Source organism: Bombina bombina, chromosome 4 (assembly GCF_027579735.1).
Source record: "Bombina bombina isolate aBomBom1 chromosome 4, aBomBom1.pri, whole genome shotgun sequence".
Lineage (NCBI taxonomy): Eukaryota > Metazoa > Chordata > Amphibia > Anura > Bombinatoridae > Bombina > Bombina bombina.
This window is the reverse complement of record NC_069502.1, coordinates 1,192,892,546-1,192,907,999: the sequence shown is the minus strand read 5'-3', so window position 1 is coordinate 1,192,907,999 and position 15,454 is coordinate 1,192,892,546. Positions and strand designations below refer to the sequence as shown.

Genomic DNA, 15,454 nt, shown 5'->3' with positions numbered 1-15,454 from the left:
TAAGCGGTAAATAAAGTGATACTGGATATGCAGAGTAAGCTAGTGGTTATGGTGTAAGCGGTAAATAAAGTGATACTGGATATGCAGAGTAAGCTAGTGGTTATGGTGTAAGCGGTAAATAAAGTGATACTCGATATGCAGTGTAAGCTAGTGGTTATGGTGGCAGTGGTAAATAAAGTGATACTGAATATGCAGTGTAAGCTAGTGGTTATGGTGGCAGTGGTAAATAAAGTGATACTGAATATGCAGTGTAAGCTAGTGGTTATGGTGGCAGCGGTAAATAAAGTGAAACAGAAAGGAGAGAGAAGGGCGCCTCCTAGTGTAGCCAATTTTTATATAGGAGATAATGCAAAAGTAAGCATACTCACAATGTGGAGAGGCAAAGGTAATGCCTAGATGAGCGGTCTGGGAACTTCACAGTGTCCCAGCTGACTGTGCACTATTCTAGAGGGCTGCTCCTCCCAAACGCAGAAGGAATATCTGTATTCTGGAAATCAAAAGCAAAAACAAGAGGGCGACCCCTAGTGCAGATCAATGATGAACCAGTAGTGGAAATCTGTTAGTGCTAACGAATGGATACTCACAGTATGAATTGCACCCTGTAGTGCAAATGTAGCATACTAGGAATATTATAGTGTCCTAGTGCACAAATCCACCCCAAAACGGCACTGTCGTGATGTCAAATGAACTTCAAATGTATGAGATGGACGTCAGGATGATAGAAAAGAAAAAGAGAACCAGCAACGGCTGCACAGGAAGTAAATGGGAGGAGAACAAACAAAGGACCTTTGTTTGTTCTCCTCCCATTTACTTCCTGTGCAGCCGTTGCTGGTTCTCTTTTTCTTTTCTATCATCCTGACGTCCATCTCATACATTTGAAGTTCATTTGACATCACGACAGTGCCGTTTTGGGGTGGATTTGTGCACTAGGACACTATAATATTCCTAGTATGCTACATTTGCACTACAGGGTGCAATTCATACTGTGAGTATCCATTCGTTAGCACTAACAGATTTCCACTACTGGTTCATCATTGATCTGCACTAGGGGTCGCCCTCTTGTTTTTGCTTTTGGTAAATAAAGTGATACTGAATATGCAGTGTAAGCTAGTGGTTATGGTGTAAGCGGTAAATAAAATTATACTGGATATGCAGTGTAAGCTAGTGGTTATGGTGTAAGCAGTAAATAAAGAAATACTGAATATGCAGTGTAAGCTAGTGGTTATGGTGTAAGCAGTAAATAAAGTGATACTGAATATGCAGTGTAAGCTAGTGGTTATGGTGTAAGCGGTAAATAAAGTGATACTGAATATGTAGTGTAAGTTAGTGGTTATGGTGTAAGCAGTAAATAAAGTGATACTGAATATGCAGTGTAAGCTAGTGGTTATGGTGTAAGCAGTAAATAAAGTAATACTGAATATGCAGAGTAAGCTAGTGGTTATGGTGTAAGCGGTAAATAAAGTGATAGTGAATATGCAGTGTAAGCTAGTGGTTATGGTGTAAGCGGTAAATAAAGTGATAGTGAATATGCAGTGTAAGTTAGTGGTTATGGTGTAAGCAGTAAATAAAGTGATACTGAATATGCAGTGTAAGCTAGTGGTTATGGTGTAAGCGGTAAATAAAGTGATAGTGAATATGCAGTGTAAGTTAGTGGTTATGGTGTAAGCGGTAAATAAAGTGATACTGAATATGTAGTGTAAGTTAGTGGTTATGGTGTAAGCAGTAAATAAAGTGATACTGAATATGCAGTGTAAGCTAGTGGTTATGGTGTAAGCGGTAAATAAAGTGATAGTGAATATGCAGTGTAAGCTAGTGGTTATGGTGTAAGCGGTAAATAAAGTGATACTGAATATGCAGTGTAAGCTAGTGGTTATGGTGGCAGCGGTAAATAAAGTGATACTGAATATGCAGTGTAAGCTAGTGGTTATGGTGGCAGCGGTAAATAAAGTGATACTGAATATGCAGTGTAAGCTAGTGGTTATGGTGTAAGCAGTAAATAAAGTGATACTGAATATGCAGTGTAAGCTAGTGGTTATGGTGTAAGCAGTAAATAAAGTGATAGTGAATATGCAGAGTAAGCTAGTGGTTATGGTGTAAGCAGTAAATAAAGAAATACTGAATATGCAGTGTAAGCTAGTGGTTATGGTGTAAGCAGTAAATAAAGTGATACTGAATATGCAGTGTAAGCTAGTGATTATGGTGTAAGCGGTAAATAAAGTGATACTCGATATGCAGTGTAAGCTAGTGGTTATGGTGTAAGCAGTAAATAAAGTGATAGTGAATATGTAGTGTAAGTTAGTGGTTATGGTGGCAGTGGTAAGTGATACTGAATATGCAGTGTAAGCTAGTGGTTATGGTGTAAGCAGTAAATAAAGAAATACTGAATATGCAGTGTAAGCTAGTGGTTATGGTGTGAGCAGTAAATAAAGTGATACTGAATATGCAGTGTAAGCTAGTGGTTATGGTGGCAGCGGTAAATAAAGTGATACTGAATATGCAGTGTAAGCTAGTGGTTATGGTGGCAGCGGTAAATAAAGTGATACTGAATATGCAGTGTAAGCTAGTGGTTATGGTGGCAGCGGTAAATAAAGTGATACTGAATATGCAGAGTAAGCTAGTGGTTATGGTGGCAGTGGTAAATAAAGAGATACTGAATATGCAGTGTAAGCTAGTGGTTATGGTGTAAGCAGTAAATAAAGTGATACTGAATATGCAGTGTAAGCTAGTGGTTATGGTGTAAGCAGTAAATAAAGAAATACTGAATATGCAGTGTAAGCTAGTGGTTATGGTGTAAGCAGTAAATAAAGTGATACTGAATATGCAGTGTAAGCTAGTGGTTATGGTGGCAGCGGTAAATAAAGTGATACTGAATATGCAGTGTAAGCTAGTGGTTATGGTGGCAGCGGTAAATAAAGTGATACTGAATATGCAGTGTAAGCTAGTGGTTATGGTGTAAGCTGTAAATAAAGTGATACTGAATATGCAGTGTAAGCTAGTGGTTATGGTGTAAGCAGTAAATAAAGTGATACTGAATATGCTGAGTAAGCTAGTGGTTATGGTGGCAGTGGTAAATAAAGTGATAGTGAATATGCAGAGTAAGCTAGTGGTTATGGTGTAAGCGGTAAATAAAGTGATACTGAATATGCAGTGTAAGCTAGTGGTTATGGTGTAAGCAGTAAATAAAGTGATAGTGAATATGCAGAGTAAGCTAGTGGTTATGGTGTAAGCAGTAAATAAAGTGATACTGAATATGCAGAGTAAGCTAGTGGTTATGGTGGCAGTGGTAAATAAAGTGATACTGAATATGCAGTGTAAGCTAGTGGTTATGGTGTAAGCAGTAAATAAAGTGATACTGAATATGCAGTGTAAGCTAGTGGTTATGGTGTAAGCAGTAAATAAAGTGATAGTGAATATGCAGTGTAAGCTAGTGGTTATGGTGTAAGCAGTAAATAAAGTGATACTGAATATGCAGAGTAAGCTAGTGGTTATGGTGGCAGTGGTAAATAAAGTGATACTGAATATGCAGTGTAAGCTAAATATGAATGATGCAGAGTAATGTTTGTGAGGCTGCAGTAAACCATAGGGGCGTATTGTATTCTCAGCACCACTGAATATCGCTATTTGTAAGGTTAATTATGAAGAAGCTTTATAACCGGGACATGCCTTTTGCTTCTGCTCTTCATTTTATTCAGTACTATTAGATTTCTCTATTACATTGCTTTTCTGTAAGAGATAAAATCTACTGAGCTTTTGGTGGAGTTAAATAGTGAAGTTAACTAAAGTTGTTGGGAGCAGGAGAAAACTGATCTAACAGTCTTGCATGAATTACTGACGCTTATTCCCTCCCTTACATTTTTGTGCTTTAATTTCAAGAAAATAAAATCCTTTGTGGGCAAAACTAAACAAGACAGGGCCGTGTGCTCAGTGCTGAATATGAGCTCTGTGTAAATACACAAAATGGTACTAATCTAATTAAGTCCTTTGAATAGGCACATGAATACTTCTAAGAAATGAATTACTGAAAATGACTGGACCAAGTTGGAGACGGCAGATTTATCGCTGGCCTCACTGCCCTTAGCAGTGAACACTGTAACAAACATGCTTTTCCCCACATTCTGAATTAACATAAGATCACTGCCCTTAAAGGAATGCATACAGAATATGGGCGCTCTCTCCTTTCTATGGCAGACGAAAATAGTTAATAAACAAAGCGAGAGAGGCCACAAGTGAGCATAGAGTATTGACTAATCAAGAATTTAAACTTTAAAATTGTTCTAGCAATACTAAACTTCCTTGTTATCCAATGTTAACAAAGTGATAAAGAAGAAATATCATGATCTGATTGCTGCAAAAATCCTCTCTCCCATAGTATTCTGTATTTTATACAAAGCAAAGTGTATCCATGTGCTATAAATTGCGTAGTTTTCCTCCCATGGTTTAGTGCACAGACATCCGTACCCAGGTAATTGCTCAGACACAGACCCCCATACCCACATAAGTGCACAAATACCCATACCCAGGTAGCCTATGTACATACATCCATACCCAGGTAACTGCACAGACACCCATACCCACATAAGTGCACATGTGCAAATACCCATACACAGGTAGCCCATGCACATACATCCATACCCAGGTAAGTGCACAGAAAAAGACACCCATACTCACATAAGCGCACATGCACAAATACCCATACCCAAGTAGCTTGTGCACAGGCATCAAGGTAACTGCAAAGACACAGAAATCCATAACAAGGTACCCCCACATGCACAGACAGCCCAGCACAGGTCATTTAAACACACAAACACCCATACAGACAACCAAAGCTATGTACTCACATGTACATATAGACACATAAATCTAGGAAACCAGTGTTACAGACAAGCACCGAAAGCTAGGAAGCCCTCGCGCAAACAGGCACCCTAGGTGACTTTACACACATACACACCCAAAGCTAAGTAACTGAATACATACAGACACTAAGATTAAAGTAACTACATGCATACAGGCACTAAAACCTAGGCAACTACACACACACACTACCAACAACATCCACATCCCGATTGTAGAGAACTACACAAGACACCCAAACCCTGGCAACTATTTGCACACAAACACCCATTCCAATAAAAACATACATGCAAACAGACACACAAACTCATAGCCACATAGCTACACACACACTCATACCCACGTAACTACACACCCACACATAGTTAATATTGACAATGCAAATGAAGGAATAGCTGCTTGAGTAATACTGGTTGAGCCATTAAAGTTCTAGTACTAAGGACTTGCAGGGAGAGTTCAAGATTTCTAGTATGGGTATGAGAATGACGGTCTATGAGTAAGGCATGAGTTGATACGCATAAGACCGCGTTTACACTGGCTTTTGTTTGTGATGGATTTTATATGTTTTTTAATGCTTTAATAAAAGCTACGTTTTATGATTTACCTGGTTCCCTGCCGCGCTTTCTTTTGTACTATTGACATTGGAGTCTGGGGAATCCCTTTAGTGGTTTGCAGGGTGTATTTTGTATGACTATGTTAATTTTGTCCTCTTGTTTTCAAAAGAAATATTCCCATACGTTAATAAATGAATATAGACTTATTTTCTGTCCCGTTGCAACTTCGCCTAAAATCTTTATGACAAGCACCAGTGCGTCCAGACGTGATGGCCTTTGTTCTCTTGAAGAACAAATGAATGAAGCTGTGGATGACAATGAAGCCATGGGAGATCCTTGTGTGCCAAGTCTCTAACTGCAACATCCCAACCTGACTGCTGCTTGAGGGAGAAACATTTTGTCTTCATCACAACCAGTTTCAGACTAACGTGTCCTCAGTTACTCCAGTATCTGGTCCTCATAATACGTTGTCTATCTCAATAACACACAGAATCCTAAGAGCTTAGCTTCATTTCCCTACGTTGCTGGAAAGCTGAGTCTGGCAGAACATGCACCTTGCATATCCTAATTAAATTACAGGCCAAAAATAAAAATGTTATACACTTAAGTTTAAACAAAAACAAATTTACAAGCAGGAAGAGCAGCCTGTGCCAGAACGAGGCAGATGCAAGGAAAAAACCCTGCATGAAAAACAAGACTGTAATGATTAAAATCAGTATCTTAATTGGTTACTAATGAATAAGACATTATGGTAAGGGTATATTTCTTGTTTAACCTTTTAATGCCGTTCTATTCCGTCATAATTACACTGGGCTTTAGAGCTGTTATGACGGAAGAGAACGTCATAGCCAACGGCTGTCCTGAAGCCTTCTGTGCTTCCAGGATTTGATCGTGGTCTGGAGGGCGTTCCTAGGGTTGTAGGGACGCCCCCCAGACGCGATCCAATAATTGAAATCTCGTGATCACGTGCACGATCGCGTGGTTTCAATTTGTCTATATCGGAACAGTTGTTCTGATGTAGGCACTTTAACCCAGTCACGAAAGGGTTAAAGGGTTATTAAACCAAATTTCTTTCTTTAATGATTTAGATAGAGCAGCAATTTTAAGCAGCTTTCTAAATTACTCCTATTATTAATTACTCTTTGTTCTCTTGGTATCTTTTTTTGAAAAGCAGGAATTTAAGCTTAGCAGCCGGCCCATTTTTGGTTCAGAAACTGGGTAGCACTTGCTGATTGGTGTATCCAATGTAGCCACCAATCAGCAAATGCTAACCAGGGTGCTGAACCAAAAATGGGCAGGCTCCTAAGCATAAAATACTTGCTTTTTCAAATAAAGATACCAAGGGAACAAAGAAAAATTGATACCAGAAGTAAATTAGAAAGTTGTTTAAAATGGAATGCTCTATCTTAATCATCAAAGAAAACTTGGGTTCCATGTCCCTTTAAGAATAACTGTAAACGTAACATAATTAAAAATTACAAAATTGTATTCCAGCCATGGTATACAGTAATTTCTAACCAGTACTTGGGGCACCTATAGTATTCTCTGATGGGTTTTTGCTAAGGAAAATCAAACTACTTAAAACTCAGTTGTGCAAGCTCAGGAAATTACATTTATCTAAACTTCATGTTGGTTTTTTATAATCCAAACATCTGTGTACAGGGACGTATACCAGATGTAAGCAGCGAATTTATGCTATAGCTCACATTCAATTGTAATAAATGTATCTCTGCTTTCCTCTTAACTACAGCTTTGTTTAGGGCTATTAATTAAAAATATACTTAAAGAAGCAGAATAGTCAAAACAGAAATGGAGCACATCAACAATTTAAATCAAAGCATTTTTGTATAATACTTGCTTCTAGTAAACGTTTTTTTTTTAAAGCATATGTAAGTATGCTGCAAATGGTCAGTGCTCCCGTAATAAAAATCCTGTCCAGGGAGCTAGTGGTGGTGTGTATTGTATAATGATTCAACTTGCACTATACAAACCACTGAATACGAGGCTACTGGTTAAGTGCAGCATTTGCACACAGGACCCTGAGACATTAATAACATTTGCTAAAACCATTTTTACGTAACACAAATATACTGCACACATTGGGCCCCATGTATTAACCGGCATGCGGACAAGATTATCAACTTGCTGTCCACACCCATTCGCTACTTCTTACATGCTCCACCACCTCTGAGATGGAATATTGAAATCACCCTGAACACGCTCGCTCGGGGCAATTGACAGGCACTTCTTGTGCGCAATAAGTCACATGACAGAAGTAGGAGGCATTACACACTCAAGTTACTGTGTAAAGATACATCTGGGTGGCGGACATACATCTGGGTGGCAGATATACAGGGTCTTCTGCCCGTTCAAAGCAAAGCTGAGCGTACAGGTTCTCAAGTTGAGAAGCTGGTCCACACCAGATATAGTACATGGAGCCCAAAGTAGCATTCGACCATAAGCCTAGATACTTCTATCACAGTACTTCACATTTGTGATAAAGCTCATTTATTAGGTTTTTGTTTTCAAACTTTTTTTTCATATTTGCCTTAAAAGGGACATTAAAGTCATTTTATTTTTCTATTAAAAAAAAATAGTCACAAAAGTTCTACATGAAAAACAAAAGTTTAAAAAACATTTACCATTTTGTTAGTAAAGTGTGCAGTGATTTGTAGGCCTGGGACACGCCTACTGAAAAGCTTCTTGATTGTGGCCAATAAGGGACAAATATAAACAAGTTCCTGTACATATCATCCAATCAGTGTGAAGCATGAAAGACAAAATGCAACTTCTCTGAGGAGAGCAGAAACACTACAATTTTCAAAGTTGAATTACAGGTACAAGGTGGAGAATTAAAAAGAGAAAGAACATAGCATTTTTTTTTTAAATATGTAGAATTAATTAAACATTTTAAGGGGTATAAAAGCTTGAGTTTAATTTCCTTTTAAAACCAGGATTATCCAAGCCGTCTCATGCACACCATACATGTTTAGTGTTTCTTTTATTGGCTCTAAGAAATGTGGACAAGAGACTTTATCAAGTTGCTATCCCACTTGCAACCCATCACCGCAAATGCTTTCCTGTGCAATCCCACCCTCTGCTCTAACTCATCCAATCACACAAGAGCAGGGCCTGTCCAGACATTGCTAACCCCTTAAAGGCCTGTAATACTTTCAATATAACGCTTTAAAAACAAACACTGCTCTGTTATGACTTTTTTTTATAAACAAATTCCTTTCGGTGTAAAAAAAACATAAAAAAGAACAAAAAAACAAGACAATAAGCAACACTTTTGTACGTACTGCTTTTGTCACCCACCAATCAGGATCATGGGTCGGTTCTTCATCTGGGAGATGTTAAACATTCCTTAATAGTAAAGGAAACAAGGAAGAGATGAGTGCATGGATCTAAACACAAAGAATTGCACATATTAACGCAATGATTATCGACAGTACAGATCAGGTGAAGTTTATCCTCTTGGTTAGAAGAGCAGAGGTTTTCTTGCAGTCTAGTGGTCAATGAAGAGATACTACAGATTTACAAGATCTTATCTGTTTCTATAACAGCTTTACCAATACATACTGGCAAATGATGCATGATGCTATGACTACGGCCGGAAGGGCCGAAACATGTTAGCAGTGGTACGCCTTTTACCTGTCATTGTGGGATGCTTCCCGGTTTTTTAACTATTGTCGAATAAAGATCTACATTTTAACTACAGCGGCTCCTCATCTTTGACTGTTCTTTACTACTACCAGACGTTTGGAACCGCTGTACCCGCCTGGTCGGGTTGTTGCAGCTTACCAGGTACCGCTACACTTCCCCTCCCCATGGATACGTCACTTTGGACGTCAGTGGCACCTCACTTCCGGATACACGAAAACGTGCAAGCGGAGCAGTGCTGGGCGACAGCTGATACAGCTACCGGGTTGTTCCCGGTTCGTGAAGTATACAAGAAGAGCCCAACTGTGGGGTAATCAAGTCCCAACTCTATCATGGTAGATGACATCGATCAAGGTAATCTCCTGACTGCGGGAGGCAGGGGAAGGGAGTGTATGTGTTACGGTCCTGGGCAGATTCAATCTGAAAGAAATAAGCACTGTTTGCAGCTTGCCTTCTATCATTGACATTCAGTATATACAGTTGTGCTCATAAGTTTACATACCCTGGTTGAATATATGATTTCTTGGCCATTTTTCAGAGAATATGAATGATAACACAAAAACTTTTCTTTCACTCATGGTTAGTGTTTGGCTGAAGCCATTTATTATCAATCAACTGTGTTTACTCCTTGTAAATCATAATGACAACAGAAACTACCCAAATGACCCTAATCAAAAAAGTTTACATACCCTGGTGAGTTTGGCCTGATAACATGCACACAAGTTGACACAAAGGGGTTTGAATGGCTATTAAAGGTAACTATCCTCACCTGTGATCTGTTTGCTTGCAATTAGTGTGTGTGTATAAAAGTTCAATGAGTTTCTGGACTCCTGACAGACCCTTGCATCTTTCATCCAGTGCTGCACTGATGTTTCTGGATTCTGAGTCATGGGGAAAGAAAAAGAATTGTCAAAGGATCTGTGGGAAAAAGGTAGTTGGACTGTATAAAACAGTCAAGGGATATATAAAGATATCCAAGGAATTGAGAATGCAAATCAGCAGTGTTCAAACTCTAATCAAGAAGAGGAAAATGATGAGATCTGTTTGATAACATACTGCGTTCATCTTGCCATCAATTCTTACCAAATTTCCTGTGCCTTTATAGCTCACACATCCCCAAAACATCAGCGATCCACCTCCATGTTTCACAGTAGGAATGGTGTACCTTTCATCATAGGCCTTGTTGACTCCTCTCCAAATGTAGCGTTTATGGTTGTGGCCAAAAAGCTCAATTTTGGTCTCATCACTCCAAATGACTTTGTGCCAGAAGGTTTGAGGCTTGTCTCTGTGCTGTTAGGCGTATTGTAAGAGGGATACTTTGTGGCATTTGCGTAGTAATGGCTTTCTTCTGGCGACTCAACCATGCAGCCCATCTTTCTTCAAGTGCCTCCTTATTGTGCATCTTGAAACAGCCACACTGCATGTCCCGTATTTCACCTGAAGTTATTTGTGGGTTTTTCTTTGCATCCCGAACAATTTTCCTGGCAGTTGTGGCTGAAATTTTAGGTGGTCTACCTGACTGTGGTTTGATTTCAACAGAACCCCTCATTTTCGACTTCTTGATTAGAGTTTGAACACTGCTGATTTACATTCTTAATTCCTTGGATATCTTTTGATATCCCTTTTCTGTTTTATACAGTTTAACTACCTTTTCCCGCAGATCCTTTGACAATTCTTTTGCTTTCCCCATGACTCAGAATCCAGAAACGTCAGTGCAGCACTGGATGAAAGATGCAAGGGTCTGTCAGGAATCCAGAAACTCATTGACCTTTTATACACACACACTAATTACAAGCAAACAGATCACAGGTGAGGATGGTTACCTTTAATAGCCATTCAAACCCCTTTGTGTCAACTTCTGTGCATGTTATCAGGCCAAAATCACCAGGGTATGTAAACTTTTGATCAGGGTCATTTGGGTAGTTTCTGTTGTCATTATGATTTAAAAAGAGTAAACACAGTTGATTGATAATAAATGGCTTCAGCTAAACACTAACCATGAGTGAAAGGAAAGTTTTTGTGTTATCCTTCATATTCTCTGAAAAATGGCCAAGAAATCATAAATTCTGCCAGGGTATGTAAACTTATGAGCACAACTGTATATATATGCTGATGATGGGGAGGAATACCCCGAAAACGTTCCATTAAAATTATTTACTATTTTCACCAAAAGACCTGAGAGTGCGACTATTTTTCAGGAATATTTATTGCATGTTGGCACCCAGGCAGATGACTACTGGAGGGTAACACTGTACATTGGATGGGATTATATATATATATATACATATATATATATATATATATATATGTGTGTGTGTGTGTGTGATCCTTGTAGCACTTTTGGACCTGCATGGAAAGCATTTCGGAGCAAACTGGGAGCACATCCAGGGACATGCAGCTGTAATAGTTAATGACAAGACAAATACATATTGTTTTTATAGGGGTGCATTGCCCTTTTAGGGTCCTGTTTTATAGATTTTAATTTATTATAATTCTACATGCCTGCTGTCATTATTATTATTATTCTACGTCTGCTGTAATTATTATCATTCTACATGTTTGCTGTAATTATTATTCTACATGTCTGTTGTAATTATTATTCCACATGTCTGCTGTAATTATTATTCTACATGTCTGCTGTAATTATTATTATACTACATGCCTGCTGTAATTATTATTATACTACATGCCTGCTGTAATTATTATTATACTACATGTCTGTTGTCATTATTATTCTACATGCCTGCTGTCATTATTATTATTATTCTACATGTCTGCTGTCATTATTATTATTCTACATGTCTGCTGTAATTATTATTCTACATGTCTGCTGTAATTATTATTATACTACATGTCTGTTGTCATTATTATTCTACATGCCTGCTGTCATTATTATTATTATACTACATGTCTGTTGTCATTATTATTCTACATGCCTGCTGTCATTATTATTATTATACTACATGTCTGCTGTAATTATTATTCTACATGTCTGCTGTAATTATTATTATTCTACATGTCTGCTGTCATTATTATTATTATACATGTCTGCTGTCATTATTATTATTATACTACATGCCTGCTGTCATTATTATTATTCTACATGTCTGTTGTCATTATTATTATTATTCTACATGCCTGCTGTCATTATTATTATTATTCTACATGCCTGCTGTCATTATTATTATTATTCTACATGTCTGCTGTCATTATTATTATTATACTACATGTCTGCTGTCATTATTATTATTATTCTACATGTCTGCTGTCATTATTATTATTATACTACATGTCTGCTGTCATTATTATTATTATTCTACATGTCTGCTGTCATTATTATTATTATTCTACATGTCTGCTGTCATTATTATTATTCTACATGCCTGCTGTCATTATTATTATTATACTACATGTCTGTTGTCATTATTATTCTACATGCCTGCTGTCATTATTATTATTATACTACATGTCTGCTGTAATTATTATTCTACATGTCTGCTGTAATTATTATTATTCTACATGTCTGCTGTCATTATTATTATTATACATGTCTGCTGTCATTATTATTATTATACTACATGCCTGCTGTCATTATTATTATTCTACATGTCTGCTGTCATTATTATTATTATACATGTCTGCTGTCATTATTATTATTATACTACATGCCTGCTGTCATTATTATTATTCTACATGTCTGCTGTCATTATTATTATTATTCTACATGTCTGTTGTCATTATTATTATTATTATACTACATGTCTGCTGTCATTATTATTATTATTCTACATGTCTGTTGTCATTATTATTATTATTCTACATGTCTGTTGTCATTATTATTATTATTCTACATGTCTGCTGTCATTATTATTATTATTCTACATGTCTGCTGTCATTATTATTATTATTCTATATGTCTGTTGTCATTATTATTATTATTCTACATGTCTGCTGTCATTATTATTATTATTCTACATGTCTGCTGTCATTATTATTATTATTCTACATGTCTGTTGTCATTATTATTATTATTCTACATGTCTGCTGTCATTATTATTATTATACTACATGTCTGTTGTCATTATTATTATTATTCTACATGTCTGCTGTCATTATTATTATTATTCTACATGTCTGTTGTCATTATTATTATTATTCTACATGTCTGCTGTCATTATTATTATTATACTACATGTCTGTTGTCATTATTATTATTATTCTACATGTCTGCTGTCATTATTATTATTATTCTACATGTCTGCTGTCATTATTATTATTATTCTACATGTCTGTTGTCATTATTATTATTATTCTACATGTCTGTTGTCATTATTATTATTATTCTACATGTCTGCTGTCATTATTATTATTATTCTACATGTCTGTTGTCATTATTATTATTATTCTACATGTCTGCTGTCATTATTATTATTATTCTACATGTATGCTGTCATTATTATTATTCTACATGTCTGCTGTCATTATTATTATTCTACATGTCTGCTGTCATTATTATTATACTACATGCCTGCTGTCATTATTATTATTATTCTACATGTCTGCTGTCATTATTATTATTATTCTACATGTCTGCTGTCATTATTATTATTATACTACATGTCTGCTGTCACTATTATTATTATTCTACATGTTTGCTGTCATTATTATTATTATTCTACATGTCTGCTGTCATTATTATTATTATACTACATGCCTGCTGTCATTATTATTATTATTCTACATGTCTGCTGTCATTATTATTATTATTCTACATGTCTGCTGTCATTATTATTATTATTCTACATGTCTGCTGTCATTATTATTATTATTCTACATGTCTGCTGTCATTATTATTATTATACTACATGCCTGCTGTCATTATTATTATTATTCTACATGTCTGCTGTCATTATTATTATTATTCTACATGTCTGCTGTCATTATTATTATTATTCTACATGTCTGCTGTCATTATTATTATTATTCTACATGTCTGCTGTCATTATTATTATTATACTACATGCCTGCTGTCATTATTATTATTATACTACATGTCTGCTGTCATTATTATTATTCTACATGTCTGTTGTCATTATTATTATTCTATATGTCTGCTGTAATTATTATTATTCTACATGTCTGTTGTCATTATTATTATTCTATATGTCTGCTGTCATTATTATTATTATTCTACATGTCTGCTGTCATTATTATTATTATTCTACATGTCTGCTGTCATTATTATTATTATACTACATGCCTGCTGTCATTATTATTATTATACTACATGTCTGCTGTCATTATTATTATTATACTACATGTCTGCTGTCATTATTATTATTATTCTACATGTCTGCTGTCATTATTATTATTATACTACATGCCTGCTGTCATTATTATTATTATACTACATGTCTGCTGTCATTATTATTATTATACTACATGTCTGCTGTCATTATTATTATTCTACATGTCTGCTGTCATTATTATTATTATTCTACATGTCTGCTGTCATTATTATTATTATACTACATGCCTGCTGTCATTATTATTATTATACTACATATCTGCTGTCACTATTATTATTATTCTACATGTCTGTTGTCATTATTATTATTATACTACATGTCTGCTGTCATTATTATTATTCTACATGTCTGCTGTCATTATTATTATTATTCTACATGTCTGCTGTCATTATTATTATTATACTACATGCCTGCTGTCATTATTATTATTATACTACATGTCTGCTGTCACTATTATTATTATTCTACATGCCTGCTGTCATTATTATTATTATACTACATGTCTGCTGTCATTATTATTATTATACTACATGCCTGCTGTCATTATTATTATTATACTACATGTCTGCTGTCATTATTATTATTCTACATGTCTGCTGTCATTATTATTATTATACTACATGCCTGCTGTCATTATTATTATTATACTACATGCCTGCTGTCATTATTATTATTATACTACATGTCTGCTGTCATTATTATTATTATACTACATGCCTGCTGTCATTATTATTATTATACTACATGTCTGCTGTCATTATTATTATTCTACATGTCTGCTGTCATTATTATTATTATTCTACATGTCTGCTGTCATTATTATTATTATTCTACATGCCTGCTGTCATTATTATTATTATACTACATGTCTGCTGTCATTATTATTATTCTACATGTCTGCTGTCATTATTATTATTATTATACATGTCTGCTGTCATTATTATTATTATACTACATGCCTGCTGTCATTATTATTATTCTACATGTCTGTTGTCATTATTATTATTATTCTACATGTCTGCTGTCATTATTATTATTATTCTACATGTCTGCTGTCATTATTATTATTATACTACA

At 35.7% G+C, this 15,454-nt stretch overlaps 1 protein-coding gene across 3 annotated transcripts in view; it reads right to left on the bottom strand.

Moving 5' to 3' along the window:
* Positions 1-15,454, bottom strand: part of MOCS1 (molybdenum cofactor synthesis 1) — a 255,798-nt gene that overhangs the window by 48,966 nt on the left and 191,378 nt on the right. For 2 of the 3 annotated variants that reach the window (XM_053712668.1, XM_053712669.1), the window contains exon 10: positions 8,708-8,771. In XM_053712668.1, coding sequence (XP_053568643.1) covers positions 8,716-8,771 — 56 coding nt within the window. In that variant the 3' untranslated portion in view covers positions 8,708-8,715. The remainder of the gene's footprint in view (positions 1-8,707; positions 8,772-15,454) is intronic. The other variant, XM_053712667.1, reaches the window with a different exon arrangement.